This window comes from Canis lupus, chromosome 14 (assembly GCF_011100685.1).
Source record: "Canis lupus familiaris isolate Mischka breed German Shepherd chromosome 14, alternate assembly UU_Cfam_GSD_1.0, whole genome shotgun sequence".
Taxonomy (NCBI): domain Eukaryota; kingdom Metazoa; phylum Chordata; class Mammalia; order Carnivora; family Canidae; genus Canis; species Canis lupus.
The window spans coordinates 30,136,127-30,154,234 of record NC_049235.1 but is presented as its reverse complement, the minus strand read 5'-3'; the positions used below and the strand labels follow the sequence as shown (position 1 = coordinate 30,154,234).

Here is an 18,108-nt window from a genome sequence, read left to right as displayed (position 1 = left end):
GATAGCAGCACCCAGGTGGCTCAGTTGGTTAAGCGTCTGCCTTCAGCTCAGGTCATGATATCATGGTCCTGAGATTGAGTTCTTCATCAGGCTCCCTGCTCATTGGGGAGTCTGCTTCTCCCTCTCTCTTTGCCTTTCCACATACTTGTGTACTTTCCCTCTCTCTGTCAATAAATAAGTAAAACCTTTTTTAAAATATGGAGGTAAATACCAAAGAAAATAGTTAAAGCATTTGAAAGCGGTTGCCTCTGGGAAGCAAGAATCAGAAAGGGGAAAAGAGGGGTCAAGCATTGATGTTTCCCTTTACAAGCATAATGGAAAGCATAACTTCTAAAAATATATAATATATTACTTGGTAAATATATAAAAATATGTAAGCCAGGAATATCCAAAGAGATAGAAGAATCAAAGCTCTCAAAATGATGGTACTTATATAATTAGGGTAAATATATACTAAAAGCAGAACATTATAGGATTTTTAAAATGTTTAAGGGTAATGGAAATGTTTGTCATATCATATTTTGTTTATTATTATTATTATCATACTCATACACTAATCACACACTAAAAGATTGGCAGGATATACACTAAGGCGTTATCAATGACCATCTCTGTGTACAGAGAGTATATATGTCAGTAATATTTTTCCATGTATTATTCTATTTTTCCAATTTACTACAATAAACAAAAATTTACTTTTGTAATGAGAAAAGTAATATTTGCTGTGTACCTACTATTCGTAGAGTACAAATAATATTCTATTTTTGTCATCTCCTTTGAGTTTTCTCAATATTCTGTTGTGGTGTATTTTCCTGACACTCAGATTGGAGGCTATTTTGAGGAAGGTCTCTCAGCTCCATAGGTAGTGGAAGTGGGATGAGAAACCAGGTAGGTGTGATCCAAACAATTTGGCAGACTCTTCAGTGGAACCTGCTGCCAAAAACTTCCTGTATTGACCTACCCGCAGCTCTTCTTTTCACAAGCTTGAGCTCTAGCCTACAGGAGTACCTTTTGTTTTCCAGATGCTCTAGTCACAGTTAGGTCTTTCCACCTTTGCTTATTTTCCTTTGCCTGAAATGCCCTTTTTTTTTTTTTTTTTTTTTTTTTTTTAACCTGGAGAAATCTTTCAAGACCTGCTAAAGAAAGCACCTCTGGTTAGTTGCTTTCTCGTCTCTCTTCATATTTCAACCATTTGTTAAAGCTGCACTTTTTTTACAGCCTGCCTTGTGTTGTAGTCTGTTGGGCTGCATCTGCTTTCTCTACATTATGAATATTTCAAACACGGGAGGCTTTTATCCTTTGATCCACACTTCTTAGTACAGATGTAGTTTTGTTTTGTTTCACTTTTAATTGGAAAGATGTATAACTGGACCACTCATGAAGGTTTCTTCTCTCACCCACCTCTTCTTCTACCCCAGTGAATTTTTCATTTTAACTTATTGAGATATAATTTCTATACCCTTTAAAGTAAAATTTACCCTTTCAAGATGTATAATTCATTGACTTTTAGCATCTTCTCAAGGTTGCATAACTATCACCACTATCTAATCCGAAAACATTTTCATCAACCTAAAAGAAATCTCAAGTACATTAGCAGTGACTCTCCACTCCCCCTCCCTCCAGATCATGGCAACTGCTAATTTACTTTGTTTCTATGTAGTTGCCTATTTTGGACATTTCATGTGAATGATATCTGGCCTTCTGCGTCTGGCCTTTTTCACTTAGCATGAGGTTTTTAGGTTAATCCACACTGATACATCCCCATGTATCAATACTTAATTTCTTTTATGGCTCAATAATATTTCATTATACAGAATACCACATTTTATTTATATATTTATTAGCTAATGGATATTTGGCCATTCCACCTTTTGGATATTATAAATAATGCTATTATGAACATCTGTGTACAAGTTTTATGTAAATACATAAAACTCTCTTGGGTGCATACCTAGGAGTGGAATTGCAGACTTATGTGATAACTCTATGTTTAACTTTTTGAGGAGTTTTAAACTGTTTTCCAAAGCAGCTGAACCATTGTACATTCCACCAGCAACGTATGTATTCTAATCTCTACACATCTGCATTTGCATTTGTTACTGTCTACTTGTTTTGATTATAACAAATTTAGTAGATATAAAGTGGTATCTTATCATAATTTTGATTGGCATTTCACTGATGACTGATAACATTGAGCATCTTGTCCTTTGTTTATTGGTTGGTCACCTTTAATCTTCTTCTGAGAAATATCTATGTAAGCATTTGCTTATATTTAAATCAGATAATTTATCTTACTATTGTTGAGTTATAAGTTCTTTTATATTCTAGTTGTAAGGACTTTATTAGTACAATTTGAAAAAATTTTCCTTCATTCTATGGATTGTCTTTCATTTTCTTGTGTCCTTTGATCTACATTTTTAATTTTAATTTAAACCAATATATCTATTTTTTTGTTTGTTTAAGATAGATATCATACCTAAGAGACTATTGCCTAAACCAAGGTCACAGAGAAATACACATATGTTTTCTTTCAAAAGTTGTTTAGTGGGATCCCTGGGTGGCACAGTGGTTTAGCGCCTGCCTTTGGCCCAGGGCGCGATCCTGGAGACCCGGGATCGAATCCCACATCGGGCTCCCGGTACATGGAGCCTGCTTCTCCCTCGGCCTGTGTCTCTGCCCCTCTCTCTCTCTGTGTGTGACTATCATAAATAAATAAATAAATTGTTTAGTTTTAGCTCTTACATTTAGGTCTTTGATCCATTTAGACTTATTTTTAGTGTATGAGGGACACAATGTTTTACAAATAGAGAATGCACAGAAAATGTTTATTGCAACAAATTGAATTGAGATTGAGATGACTAGAATGTTGTCGTCTTTTTTTTTTTTTTTTTTAGAATGTTGTCTTCTAATAGAATTTTATTCTACTGACAAAGTATTGAGCTTGAATTGTCCAGGCAGAGAGATAAAAGGTAAATATTAAAAAATGTCATCCACATCCAGTGTGATACATGAGAAAGACACAGAAACGAAATTCTGGAGACTGAGATTGAGGCTGATTTGTTGAGAGTGTGAATATAATTTGCAAAGTATGGTGAAGTATATGGATCACTATAAATAATTATACCTATGTAAGAGATGATTATATGTAGTATTAGTCTAGATTTGTCACCAAATTGCTTTGTGCCCTTGAGCAAGTTATTCACTCTGCATCTCCACTTTTCTTCTCTATGTGAAAATTGATAATGTCCATGGCTTACATATATTGCAGCAAGAAGAATAAAGAAACAAGTGCAGAGCCTAGGGGACACACATATGCTATACAGACACTCCAAAAAAGCACATGAGAAGAAGGTATATTAAGAAATAAGAATACCCTAGAACTATCATCCAGGTGAGATAAGGAGCTGGTGAGCCAGAATATTTAATGACTGGGAGAAGAAAAGAAGATGATATTCCATACAAGTTTTATGCAAATTGGAATATACATCAAATGAAAAGAGACATAATTTAACTTTTGTTTCTGATACAGCAAAAGTTTGAGATCCATTTATAAAATTAAGTAGGATATTAATCTTTAACATAGTGAAAAATTAGGAGCCATGATATGAATTCTTAGATAATAACACTATAATAACTTTATAAGATTTAATACTTGTTACTATTCAGTTACATCTCTTTTTTCTTTTTTCTTATTCCATCCTCTTCTTTCCTTCGACATGAGTCTTTCGATGGAGGACGGGAGGAGGCGGGCGGGATGGCGGAGGGCAGGGGGGTCTGGAGGGGAGGAGAGGGGCGGTAGGCGGCTTTCTGTTCTTTTGTCTTTTTCTTCTTTCTTTCTTTCTTTCTTTCTTTCTTTCTTTCTTTCTTTCTTTCTTTCTTCTTTCTTTCTTTCTTTCTTTCTTTCTTTCTTTCTTTCTTTCTTTCTTTCTTTCTCTTTCTTTCTCTCTCTCTCTCCTTTTTCCCTTATTCAGATTTTCAGTTTCTCAAAGAAATAAAATTATCCTGGCTAATATCTTTGGAGCAACTATTCCATACCAAATAGGAGCCAGCCTATTCCTAGGCATGAGAGTGTTTGTGCAACTGAATAGGAAGTCCTATTGATACAATGCATTTCTACAAACATTTTCCAAAATACCATTATTTCTCTAATGAAGAAACTGACTATATACACTATGTATATATGAATATTATGTATATTTGAATATATACATATACTAATAAAAGAAATGCAATGACTTGTGTTAGTTTATACTAGAACTCAAGGCCTTTAAAATCTTGTGCCTTGGGGGTCCCTGGGTGGCTCAGCGGTTTAGCGCTGCCTTCAGCCCAGGGCGTGATCCTGGAGTCCCAGGATCGAGTCCCGCGTCGGGCTCCCGGCATGGTGCCTGCTTCTCCTTCTGCCTGTGCCTCTCTCTCTCTCTCTCTCTCTCTCTCTCTATGTCTATCATGATTAAATAAATAAAATCTTAAAAAAATGAAAAAATAAAATCTTGTGCCTTTTGCATTATTAGAAACATCTTTATTTCTTCATTCTAGATTAGAGTGTTGCTCTGTCCACAAACCGTCTTTGAAAGTGAAAATATTCCCTTTTGTTCATCCCTAAGAATATAGCTCCAAGAGGTCAGTGGTTACACAGGAGGAGGTCCCTAGGAGGTCCCTGGGGAAGAAGGAGGGAAGGAAGGAAGGAAGGAAGGAAGGAAGGAAGGAAGGAAGGAAGGAAGGAAGTTCCTGAAACAAGAGAGAAATATTTAATTAATTATTTCAATATTGTTTCATGTGGCCAATGTCAACTCTAAATTTTTGAAAACTGATAATTCATATCATAAGTTGCATTTCTCAATTAACCAGTATCCACAACTCCTCATCACCTATTTTAGGAAGATTATGTGAATTACTCTAACCTTTTTAAAATATAGGCAATACATTATAAACATTGTCTTCTTTGAAATTTATAGTTTCCATTACAGTGAAAATAATTTTATATCACATATAAAATATTAAAATATGTATTAAAATACATATTTAAACATTAAAAATATGTATAATCCTCTACAGAATTGCTTGCTTTCCCTAACAAACAGGCTAAAAAAGCCCAGCTAAAATTCTAGATGAAAAAAGATGATAGGTTTGACTAAAACATCCTCTGCTGAAATTTATTTTGCTTTAGTAAAGTATGATGCTAGACAATATTCCTGACATATTTAGCTTCATTTCTCACTGAAATAAAACATTGTAATTGAATAACATAACAGTTAACGTTATCTATTAAAGAACTTTTTTTCTTTATTTCAGTTCTAATTTTATTTTTGCCCCTTCCAAAGTAATGCGTAATAGCATTTGTTTAATTTTTCCTGTCAGTATTTTATGTTTTGATTCCTAAGCATCTATTTCAAATAAAAGTAAGAAATTTGCCAAAAGAGTTGGTTCTATTAAAAGAGTGTATCAGCCAGCAACAGGCCTTTCAGTAAAACCAAAGGAAGTAACATATATTCATGTTCATTTTATTGGTAAGAGCACATTTCATTGCTAAAAAGGTATAGAGACCAATAATTTAATTCATTGATGATAATATCAGATACTGTATTTACTTTGTGTGTATGTGTGTGCGTGTGTGTGAGAGAGAGAGAGAGTGTGTGTATATGGTTGTGAATAGAGTAACCAAGATTAACAATCTCATTTATGTAAATATTTTTTAAAAGATTTTATTTATTTATTCATGAGAAACAGAGAGAGAGAGAGAGAGAGAGAGGCAGATACATAGGCAGAGGGAGAATAAGGCTCCATGCAGGGAGTGTGGGACTTGATTCTGGGACTCCAGGATCATGCCCTGGGCCAAAGGCAGGCGCTCACCCACTGAGCCATCAAGGGGTCCCATCACTTATCTAAATATTCACTTCGAAATCCACAAAAGGACTTTCTTTCTTTCTTCCTTTCTTTCTTCCTTCCTTTCTTTCTTTCTTTTAAAAAATACATTTAAATAAATACTTTTGGTGAAATTTTAAAGAAAGCAGCACAGATATTTTGAGCAAAAACTAGTATTTTTAGTAAATTTAATTAACTGAAGTAGAAATTTAAAGTGTTCAGCTGATAGAGAATATTTGTGATGTTTTACTAAAATTTCTGGTTCTTTTTAAAGAAAAATTAAGTTTCCTGATTATGTAAATTAAGTTGGAAAAAGAGTTGAGCAAAAATTCATTTAAGTATCTGGGTCTTAAAACTATTTGCTGTAAAATTTGAGTAAAGGGGATTTTAAGATGTGATGAAGTGTTAAGGGGTCCTTTTTTATTCAAGTGATATTTGAATTCCATTTTCCTTACTTAAATGGAACATTATTAAATAGTTTATATTTTGTAGACTTCACTTTGAGTGTTAGTAATAGTTCCTAAAAATGCACATAAAATGAATTGCTAAATATTACTTAACTTTTAAGTCAAACACTATTTTAAACTAAGTCGTTTTTCACCTTTTTTTGAACCAAGTAGTACTTTGTAAAAGTAAAAAATATACATAAGTAAAGTTAATCTCAATGTCCACTTTTGAATTTGTTTTAAAGGAAAACACATTGTAACAATTATTTTGCATTGTTTATATGTATTTTTAATAGAGAAAGTTATTCTCTTAATGCATTAAACACCAGCCTTTTAGGAAATTATTATTTTAACATTCAGGCAGTTTCAACCCTAGCCTTTTCTGATGTTTTAATCTGACCAATCTGGCCCCAGCTATATTGTTCTTTCTCTGATCTCCATTATAAGCAATGTTTGCACAACTAATCTGGCACTAGTAGTTTCCTATTTCCCATTTTTTTTTTTCCCACATGAATGTCTTCATCTTCTCCATCTAAAGAACACATATTTCAGAGCAGGCACTATGCATCACTCACCTGGACATTCTATCTCATGCAGAGCTGCATATTTACCAATTTCAGACTTCAGGAAAGAGTATGGGATCTGAGACCAAAATGATCTAAATTTAAGTCCTGGCTCTGCCACTTTGTACCTATGATCTTGAAAAGTTTTTCCTTGGGCAGCCCGGGTGGCTCGGCAGTTTAGCGCCGCCTTCAGTCCAGGGTGTGATCCTGGAGACCTGGAATCAAGACCCACGTCGGACTCCCTGCATGGAGCCTGCTTCTCCTTCTGCCTGTGTGTGTCTCTCTCTCTCTCTCTGTGTCTCTCATGAATAAGTAAATATTGAGTTTTCCTCAATTTCCTCTTCTTTAAAATAGGAAGAACTAAGAGTTAACTCATTATTAAGGTTAGCAAATATAATCTTCAAAATATGCCTAGCCCTCTAAACATTTTTGTTCTTCAATGTATGTTTCTTACTTCTCTTCCTAACTACTTTTACCTCTCTTCACAACTACTTACAATAAACTTTTTTTTTGTCTTTATTTCCCCTGTCTCCACCACTCCTTTTAAATGGTTCCTTTCTGGTGTCCCTAACTCAAAAACAGCATAAAGACCTGATAGAATTTTACTCACATTTGAAAAAGTCTTGGCAGTGACCCTAGGCAAAAACTAAAAACTGAAAAAAAAAAAAAAAAAAGAAAAGAAAAGAAAGAAAGCAAGCAAGCCAAAACATAACATAACTTAAACTTACTAGAGAAATCACTCATGGCTGTTAGGATCAATTTAAGACCTTATGGTTAATGGTTTTACTTGCAAAATATTCAATGTTTATTTCATTGAATGGGTCAAAGAAGTAGGTCATTTACTTAAAGAATGAATATAATAAGACCTAGGTGGTAGGTCAAATCACCATGAGGTTAGTTGGTTTCACTGGATTTGGTGGCTTTAACTTATTTGTAACTTAAAGCAATCAAATGAGTAACTTATTTAACTCAATCAGAATCCATCTCCACCTGTAAAAAAGAAAAACTCACATTCTAGTCCTGCTTGATATTGTGAATGTAGCCACATTCTTCTTCATGAAAAGCAATACCTTAACTTGCTCATATTGATGGGAACATTGGGAACTCTAAATAGCATTGCCACGATCATGCAGCTTCTGAATGTCTTGCTTCCATAGTATCACATTTTTACCCCAGTAAGGAGCTCAGTGTTTCTTTAACACCTGTTTTATGTCATCTTATATAAATTCCTTTCATTTTACTTACATTGCAAGTGTTCCCTCCTATTGCTCTACTCTCCATAGGGGTGGAGGTATAGCTGGAACATGTTATACTGTGGAAATAACTTCTAAAAAAGCACACTGACAATTGTTATTATTAACACAATTGATCACTAAGTTCTTATGTCTGGAAAAAGAGGGTCAAGACATTGTTAAACAGATCCAGATACTACCAGGCTATCATTAAGATGAAATTTTTGGTGAACAGTTTTCTGGTAGAGGAAATTTTAAAACTCTCTCAGCATTGGTTAGATAAATAGCATAAGAACCTGTTGGCTAACTTACCCATTTATCCTCTTTTGTCCTGCCATTAGTGCCTCAGCCTCCAACCACTAAGTTTTGAGCATTGTGGGAAAGGTTTCATTGGCATCACTTATTGCCATTAAAGCACTTCCCTTCTGAATGTTGGCTGCCAAAGTATGTGGTATCCTGTGGAGCAAGAGGATGAGGACATAGATTGCAGTGAGGCTGAACAGTTTGCACTTCCTAGCAGTGACACCAGACATCAATCTTTCCTAAAGACAGCCGAGAACACATGAATATAAGAACTCTTTAAAAAGAACAAGTGAGGCATTATCCAACCGAAAAAAAAAAAAAAAAAAAGGCCACCAAAGCATTTTCCTAGTAAGTTTTTCAAGGATGAAAATGCATCGAAATTACTTACGTTGTCATGTTGGTTGTTTTAAGAAACAAATAAAAAAGAAATCTCTATAAGGTAGATATTTATGAGGTTGGAATTATTGATGGTGTAATGTTTGAGAATCATTTAATTGCATCTCAAAGTATGGGTTGCATGTTTTACATGTGCACATCAGCTGGCCTTACAAAGGAATACTAATTTGGTCACAGTTAATCTGTTTCACATGGTCTGTAGCATCAAACGTGACATCATTATAGGAAATCATTTAATGCAACTCTGCAATGCTAGGAGATTTTTTTTTTTTTTTTTTTTTTTTTGTCATTTGACAAGGTTTCAGACAAGCTGGTCACAAGAAAAGAGAGAATTACTAGGAGAAATGTGTTAAGATCATTGTTTTGACCTATACTAATTTGTTGTGTTATCTAATAGATTTGTGGCTGCTCAAATTTACAATGCACTGCAAAGATCAGAGATCAAGGCAAATTGCTGTAGACTCACAGGCACTAGGCTCTACTGAGAAATGTCTAATATGAGTTGTAGACTTAGATAATATTTTGATTCATGTCTTCTCACTTTAACCAATTTAAATGATCTTCATTGCATGCAGAGTAACTTTAAAATAAGTTTCTGATATTAATGACATCATAAAGTATTTCTAATAATGTGTTTTTGAAATTATATTTAAATAGAATACTACTTTTAGAAAAGAGCAATATTTTCAATAATAAATATGTTTTTTTTTGTATTTGACCAGTAAGATTAAGACTAGTTCACAGTACAACCACAAATATTTGGAATAACAGAAAAGAGGGAGAAAGGGGATGCATGCAAGCTTTGACTGACTTCCTTTGGATTTTACTAACAAGTTGAATAATACTACAAGAGAACTCCGTGGATAGTCCTATGTGTTTCAATCACTTTTTGGTTTTCTATTGTGGGGTCTAAAAATATTCAGAGTTTTGTGTAGCTATATAATTGATTTGTTTTTGTTTTTATTGTTTGAAGCTTCTGAAAAGAAAATATGACAAAATGATATATCACATTCATATTCTCCCAGCCTCAAGAGTGTAGCAAAATTATATTTCTTCAAGTGGAGATTAATTTTGTGGAGGGGTAAGCTTAATTATGAGCAAGTGGGGTAGCTCTAGCGGAGACATTCTGCAAATAGTTAAGAAATAGAAAAACAGCCCTCATTATAGATGAATGGGCTCCAAGTTTGATATTTTCACTTCAGGACAAAGGGGCAGCAAGACACCAAATGATAATATTTAATATATACTAAAGGATTAAAAGAGAATTCCTTTAGTATGAAAGCTACCTTATGTAGAATCTGACGGCATCAAATACAGTTTTTTTTTTTTTCTTTTTGTTTGTTTGGGTTTTTTTGTTGTTGTTGTTGTTGTTTTTGTTTGTTTGTTTGTTTTGTTTCTTCATGTGCTCTCTCCTATAATTTTTCTAAGGTGTCAAATCTGAAAAAAGAATATCTTAGATTTTATTATTGACCTTCACAAGTAATAATGTATTTTGTGTTACCTTTGCCATTCAACATTTTTTCTTCATATTTTCTCACATGTATGAATGTTCCTTTGAGTAATAAAACCAACTCTTAGGCCTGTTTGTTGCTGTGTATTAGAAGAAAACATCACAAGCTTATGTGCAGTTATTTTAAAAAATTATTTATAAAGACATATTGATTTTTGTCCTGAATATTTGCTAAGCCCTGCATAATTATCTAAAGAGAGGTCAGAAGGATACAAAAAGGCACTGAGATCTGCTTCAAAGTTTTCCTGGGTTATTGTCTCCCTTGCTTGTGTGGCCAAGATGATGGTGACACCATTAAGAAGGAAAGGACAATAGGGGATGGAAAGCAAGACAATGAAATAAATTCAAAGCATAATATGTATGGAATTCACCCCCCCAAAGGAATTCAGACTCAGAAGTCAAAAGAGACCCGTAGACTAAAGTATTTCAAAGTCATCAACTTTTGGATAAGCAATGATTTGAAGTAATTTCAGGTAACAGCACAGCATGAAAAACAGCAAGTGCAAGGAGCAAAGAAAAATGAGTTAGTCCCTTTAAATATGTAACTAAAGGGGAAGAGGTCAGGGAAATACTCCTGGCCTGAAAAAAGAAAGAGGAGAAATGAGAGCAAGGGGAAAGGAATGCAAAGGAAGAGGTTTTCAAGACAGATGCAGTGGTCGGATGTTTCAGAAAGTTCAAATAAAATGACACCTAAAAGAGGTCTTCAGTTTTGATAAGGAAGGAGACAATAAGGATTTTGGAGATAAATAAGTGATATTCAGAATGAGCTTAATGAATGGGAGGTAAGGAAGTAAAGAAACTGCTCTTTTAAGATATTTGAGATAAAAACAAATTAAAGAAATGGAAGTTCCAAGAATCATGTTTTACAAAGTGGACTGTTTGGTTATGATTGAAATTAGGGAAAAGGTATCAGTGTAAAGGGAAAGGGAAACTTTAAAAAGCATTGATTTCACTAATGAAAATACATATTATTTAGCACATAAAACAGTGTGACTTGGTAGTGACTACTACTCAAATAAGCCAATTTTTGATAAACCCAGTTTGAATCAAGAAAAATATATTGGTGTCTACTATTGCAAAGACACAATGAGGTGCTGTAGAAAATACAAAGATGGACAAATTAATCTCATTAAGAAACCCATAATATAGAAGAGAATGCAAAATAGTAGAGTATTTGTGATGTTAGATGCCTAGGAATAATAAAGATTTTGTAATAATTGTGGCCAGAAGGGCTAGAAAATGACATAGGTAGTGGTCCTTGAGAGATTAAGAATATTTTGACAGGTCTTACACACAGAGGATTGTGAAAATGCTGAGAATGGAGAGTACACAGAAAAGAGGAGAGGGAGGCTACATAATTTTTCATTTTTTTGATATAACAAACTTACTCTTCTGGTTTTACATTAATCATTACAAATATGTAAAAACAACTCTTATTTTGTTGGTTGTACAAAGCAGGCTGTGGGCTGGATTTGGCCCATAAATTAATGCTGACCCTTATACTACATTGTGAATAGTCTAAGGGTAGCATATCTTACACATAGATGTCACAGTGAATATTATATTTCTTTTTTTAAAAGATTCTATTTATCCGTGAGAAACACACACACACACACACACACACACACACACACACACGGAGAAGGAGAGAGAGAGAGAGAGAGAGAGAGAGGCAGAGACACAGTCAGAGGGAGAAGCAGTCTCCCTGCAGGGAGCCCAATGTGGGACCCAATCCTGGGACCCCAGAATCTCACCCTAAACTGAAGGCAGACACTTTAATCACTGAGCCACCCAGGCATCCCTATTATATTTCTTTATTGTATTGAGACACTGGGGCCTCAGTCTACGAAAGCAGGCATGGGTTATGAAAGAAGGGAAGGAGGTGATATAGTAGATTGATGGGAAGCCAATAGTGGAATCTCACTGGAAATGGCAGGGAGAAAAAGGCATGATCAAATGTACAATAGTCATATTACAAGGTACAATAGTCATATTACAAGATCAGAAACAGGAATTATGGGCAGAAAACAATGAATTCAGTTAGGAAATGGCATTTTGGTTTGAAAGTCATATAGCAAGAGGGTCATATTTGGGGAATCCAACAGGTAGACTAGGAGGTTACCCCATTAGAATAGTACAGCATATGTTCCCACATAGCCACTTTCATCTTTCAATGCCCAAAGGTCAAAGAATATTACATAAACCTCTTTCTCCAGTAGCAATAAGACAAGGTAGTCCTTGGCATTCTTCCTCTTAAATGAGACATACGTTCAGATTTAAGGAATACTTTGAAGGAGAGGAGGAAAGGGCAAAATAACTTATCAAAGTAACAACATTCAGTTGTAAGCTGTGTCAGCAAGTGGTAATAACAGAGTGAGGAACAACAGTTCCCAATGTACAAAATGAAATCTATCAGATATAGACAATGCCCTCAAAAACCAGTAACAATGCTAATCTAAGTCAGAATGACATCATTCACAAAGGATACACTGACTTGTTCAATTGGGACCTTCAGTTCCGATTCAATGTGGCACCTTCATTGGACACCATAGTATTTCTCATATATCCAGTGATATTGAAAGTTTCTGACATAAAAACCATACTCATTTGCTATGACACAGTAAAAATTAGTTTCAAAATGTGACGATGAATTTTAAGATCAATAGTAAGCTCTTATTATTGGCAGAGAGATACTGGTAAGTTTTTGTTGTTGTTGACAGGTAATTTACTCATGAGGTTTATCAAAGAGAGAATGAAGACAGATTGCAACCACTTTCTAACGAGTGGTTTCAATGCCATTTTTCCTTGATCTCTGTCTTCCTGACAAACTCCTGGTTGTTTTGCTTTCCTATTCACTTCCTTATGTTGCTCTCTTTTTTAACTTTGGAAGTTATTTGTTCTTAGATTCTGTGACCTGTGGAGACAAATTAATAAATCATTGTTCCAGGGCAGCCTGGATGGCTCAGCAGTTTAGCGCCACCTTCAGCCCAGGACGTGATCCTGGAGACCCGGTATCAAGTCCCACATCGGGCTCCCTGCATGGAGCCTGCTTCTCCCTCTGCCTGTGTCTCTGACTCTCTCTCTCTCTCTCTCTCTCTCTCTCGAATAAATAAATAAATAAATAATTTTAAAAAATCATCGTTCCAAACATAATACAGCAGAAGCTCATTGTGTCTCACAACAGGCAAGCATGGGGCACAGGAGTGTCACAGAGTGCATGCTAAACCTAGCTAACTCTATTGACGTAAAGAAAACGCTTCTCCCATGATTTCTGACCCCTGATTTTACTGGTTGGGTTATTATGAATGCCAAATATACATCATTAAATACTCTGGAAAATTCCTTGTTTTTAATCTATGAAGTTGTGTGCCTTTTTTTGAATAAATTTTAAGACTCTCATAATAAAAATCACTAACTTTATCAAAACCCAAATCATGACTTTTATGTGGTTCCTGACAACCGGGACCCTCTAGGACTAGAGTTTGGTTTTATTCAATGGATAAGTAATTTTTATGAGACTTAAGCATTGTCAAATTTGTGGTTATTTTGAAATATAATACTGTTAACTTTTGCTCAAATGATTTTTATCTAAGTCTGCCAACATTTTCAGTTAGGGATAGTGTCCTTATGGACATGGCTAATTTTCCACATGATTGAAAGGTATGGGAATCTCTCTCAGCCAAAAATATCTCTTCATTGACCTATTATATTTCTGGAAATTTCACTATGTATACCACTTAAGAATTTTAGTTTAATGATATCTTTTCTACTGAGGAAGAGCTCTTTCCATGGGTCAGAAGTGATATAAGTCAGGATTCTGTAGCAGATTACTCAGTCCATGGCCTAGGCCCCAGGAAGTATAAGTTTGAACTAAACATACCTAGGTGGTCACTTAGTCTTGATCAATATCTATACACAAACCAACTAGGAGTAGAGGAATATAAATGGAGAATGATGGAGCTTAGAGAAAGAAGATACATTGAAATCAAGCTGTCTTATTTATAGCATTACTTTCAGGCAACCCTGGATATAATCTTGTAACAGAATAGACAGTAAAGTCATCAGAATGAAGTTAGGAATGACTCCAGGTAGCAGAGGAAAGAGTGGGAAAACCCAGAGGAAATGTTTTGGATTTTCTATAACCATCACTTTTAAGCAGTCATTTTGGAAGTTTAGTGATAATAAAATGTTACCTTGAGCTGCGCTAGTTGGAGGTTGCATTTAGAAGCATAGGAACCAGTTTCCTCAGTATGCTATGACGTACTTTCCCTGTAGAAATGAGTCGGTAGGAAGAACTGGGTGATGGAGAACATAGTTTGTAGTAAGGTCACTGACATTAATGGTTACCATATCACATCCACATGTATTAGGAGCAAAAGTTACTAGTGGGAATGTAGGAGAGTTAGTTCACTGAGTTGTCACAAATCCCAGTGATTTAATGCAATAAGGATTTATTTCTCACTCACATTCTGGTTAAATATGGGTGAGTGAGGGGACCCTACTCCGTGCTATCATTCAGACATCCAAGATCCTTCCATCTTTCGTTTGTCTTTGCATACAGAACCCAGGGCACCAGCATCCTCTGCTGAATATTTTATATGTTGTTTGCAGTTGAAGGGGAACAGAGAGAGTGGAGGAGGTACAGCTGCTCTTTACCTCATCCTGAGATCATATACAATATTTCTACTCCCACTTCATCACTGAGAATCAGTCACAACACCCACTGAGGGATAGTGGGGGTAAAAAATATAGTTTCTGCAACTGATAACAAAATTATTAACTAATAATAATAATTACTCACCTTAGGCAAATTATTAGATCTCATTGTATCTCCATTTCTTCCTCTATAAAATGGAAACCATACAATTACTATCTTCTAATGTAGTTGTGAGTAACATATGAATTAGTACGTGTGATGTGTTTAAATATTGCCTGGTACATGTTAATATGTGTTTATAATTATTGCTGTTGATATTATTAATATATATATAACTTTGGGTAAAAAGAGGGAGGGACTTTTCTGACTATTCTAACCATTGAGTCAAATATGCAATGATCAAAAGCTGATTTGCATGAGATACTGTGAAATCTCATTTCCAGGAAATTTTGAGAATAGACAATAAAGGAAGTTAGGAAAGTGGTCAGTCACTTAAAAGGAGGGAAGATAATATCTTCTTAAGTTCTACAGAAGCCCTGGTTATAATAATCTTTAAGAAGTTTTTATAGAATATTGACTACAAAGTGATGCAGAACATATGCACTTCATACAGAATTATATTTATCTTAAGGTACATAAAACTTTCCTGGAGCACTCAATTCTTTCTATACCTTGTTAAAAATTTCTTTTTGGCTGTAGTTTCTTTGAGGAATTTTTTTTCTATTTTTTTTTTATATTAGAATACCTAAACAAATATTTGTACATAGTAGAGATTTCATAGAGTAGTGCTAAATAAGCCTTTATTTTTAAAAATTTACAATTTAAATGTAATCTTATTAGGTTTAATCTTAATTTTTAGACCTTCCCAAATGGCTTTAAAGGAATACAACTGACATAAATGTGGACATATGAAAATTCTAAAGTTTTAAAATTATATTTCTCATTTGTAATGCAAGTGAATATGGTAGGTCGTAATAACACACTTATCAATATGATTTTGATTAATTTTACCGTTTTGTTCAAATAACTCAATAATAAGCTTTACATTTTTGCTTATGCATTGTATAGAAAAGAAGTTTAGATTGGAAAATAATATAAATCCTAATGGATTATTTTTTACTTCATACTGAAAAGCTGTATCTGCTTCTTTTTTGCTTTGTTTAAATTTTAAAAGAATATAAACACAGAAATAGAGAATGCTCATTCTAAAAACTTACATGATTGAATTTAAAAGCTTCCATTGAATATAAATTTTTAAAAACATATTGAAGTTGTGATTCCTAGAAAGTTTAGAATGACTATTTAGTGTTTGTGACAACTTTAGTGCCATAAAGTTAGTTCCTCTAAAGAAATAATTTAGTATCTACATGTTGCTAAACATTCAGATAAGAAGAGAAAAATCTGGTCAATTCTGTATATGAACAGTTTCTGTGATGCTGAACATCTAGATATGTGCAAACGTGTTGATCAAGAATTGTGGAGGTCCAGCCAACTTGTTCATTTTTCCTCATTGATTTGACATTTTTAGATATACTTAGTAATTTGTATTTTTATTAATTGGGCAAAGGACAGATTAGAATAAGATACAACAAATATTAGTCTCGATGAATGAATTGATATTGTCATCAATTTTATCATGACAATTTCATTTGCTGCTATAGCAAGAGCATGAAGTTGTGTTGATAAAATTGATGATGCTGGTAATTCATTCAATGAGTAGAGAATAGGAAGGTAAGTGAGAGTATGTTCATTGTTATTCACTGGCTATAATATTTTCCGATTAGACTTTAGTTTAATAGCTTGAATCTTTTACTTTCTGTTTGCTTAACTCAATAAATTTCTTGAAATAATTTATCAATCCTGCTTATCTGTTGGGAAGAGATTGTACAAACTTTTGAAGGATTCACTTATATCTGGCATATTCAAATTCAAAGTGACGATTGTTTTCATTTTTAAAAAGGAGAAGTTCAATGGTTTATAGTGTTAGATTTCTTGTCAAAGGGAATAGGTAGTTGTCCCTATTCAAAGTCAGCATTTAAGAGTGCACATTGAACACATTAATGTCCTTAACTTATTGGAAATTATCATCTAAGACCCAGAGAAAACTTGGACCCAAGTACCACCATTTCTGAAAGAAAAAAAAATCCAAGAAGGATGTGAATATATTAAATAAATCGCTGCTGAAAGAGAAGGAAAAAAAATTCTTTCCTTTAGTGAAACAATTTTTCCCTTCACTCTCTCAATTTCATTTTTAAAAAATTTTAAAAGATTTTATTTATTTATTCATGAGATACAGAGAGAGAGAGAGAGAGAGAGAGAGAGAGAGAGAGACAAAGACATATGCAGAGAGAGAAGCAGGCTCCATGCAGGGAGCCCCATGTGGGACTCAATCCCAGGACTCCAGGATCACACCCTGGGCCAAAGGCAAACGCTCAACCGCTGTGCCACCCAGGAGTCTCCTCATTTTTATTATTAATAAAATTAAAAAATTAAACTAGACAGTTCTGTGAGACTCTTTGCAGTTCTCATGTTCCATAGTCAACATAAATACTAATGTGGCATAAGGTGTTACTATCACCCCTTTCTTGGTGCCAAGCATCACTAACATTTTACAAATATGCCTCTTACATTTCTGCCTTCATAACTTGAGGGCTTTCCAAATTATGAGAGAAGGCAACATCATCACTCCCCAAAGATGCCCCAAGACTTTCTGGCCTGTCCACTAATGAAGATTAAATAGCTATCCTGTACCTGTTAAAATTTCTTGTAGACCTATGTTTATGGCTCAGATTAACCTACAGGGTTATTCTCTCCATCCATAGAGGCAAGACACTTATTTAGACAAAATATTTATTTAGATACATTTTAGATGTATAACACACATAGACTTTGTTAGCTTCCAGACACAAATTTCTCATCATTCTGAAAATTTTCCCCAAAGTAACACTGTTCTTTGTTATATATGTTAAAAATATCCTTTAATAAAACTCTCGAGTATTTATATTGTGTTTAATCAAAATTAAGACTTTTTTTCATCATAAGACTCTTAAAAAATGAAGAGTCAAGGAGAAAATGTTTGCAAATCACATATCTAATAAAGGACTTGTATGAAGATTATATAAGATTTCTGAAAGTTGAA

General features: G+C 34.2%; 1 protein-coding gene and 1 long non-coding RNA gene across 5 annotated transcripts in view; one reads left to right on the top strand and one right to left on the bottom strand.

Moving 5' to 3' along the window:
* Window positions 1–18,108, top strand: part of AGMO (alkylglycerol monooxygenase) — a 344,572-nt gene that overhangs the window by 102,501 nt on the left and 223,963 nt on the right. For 3 of the 4 annotated variants that reach the window (XM_038556987.1, XM_038556984.1, XM_038556985.1), the window contains exon 4: window positions 2,895–2,969. The exons of the other annotated variant lie outside the window; for it this stretch is intronic. In XM_038556987.1, coding sequence (XP_038412915.1) covers window positions 2,895–2,969 — 75 coding nt within the window. The remainder of the gene's footprint in view (window positions 1–2,894; window positions 2,970–18,108) is intronic. 4 annotated transcript variants of the gene reach the window in all.
* On the bottom strand, window positions 8,421–15,161 carry LOC111098775. Its single transcript, XR_005369488.1, has 3 exons — window positions 15,114–15,161; window positions 14,506–14,581; window positions 8,421–8,559 (listed from the first exon to the last, which is right to left on the bottom strand). It is a non-coding gene; the product is annotated as an uncharacterized LOC111098775 (long non-coding RNA).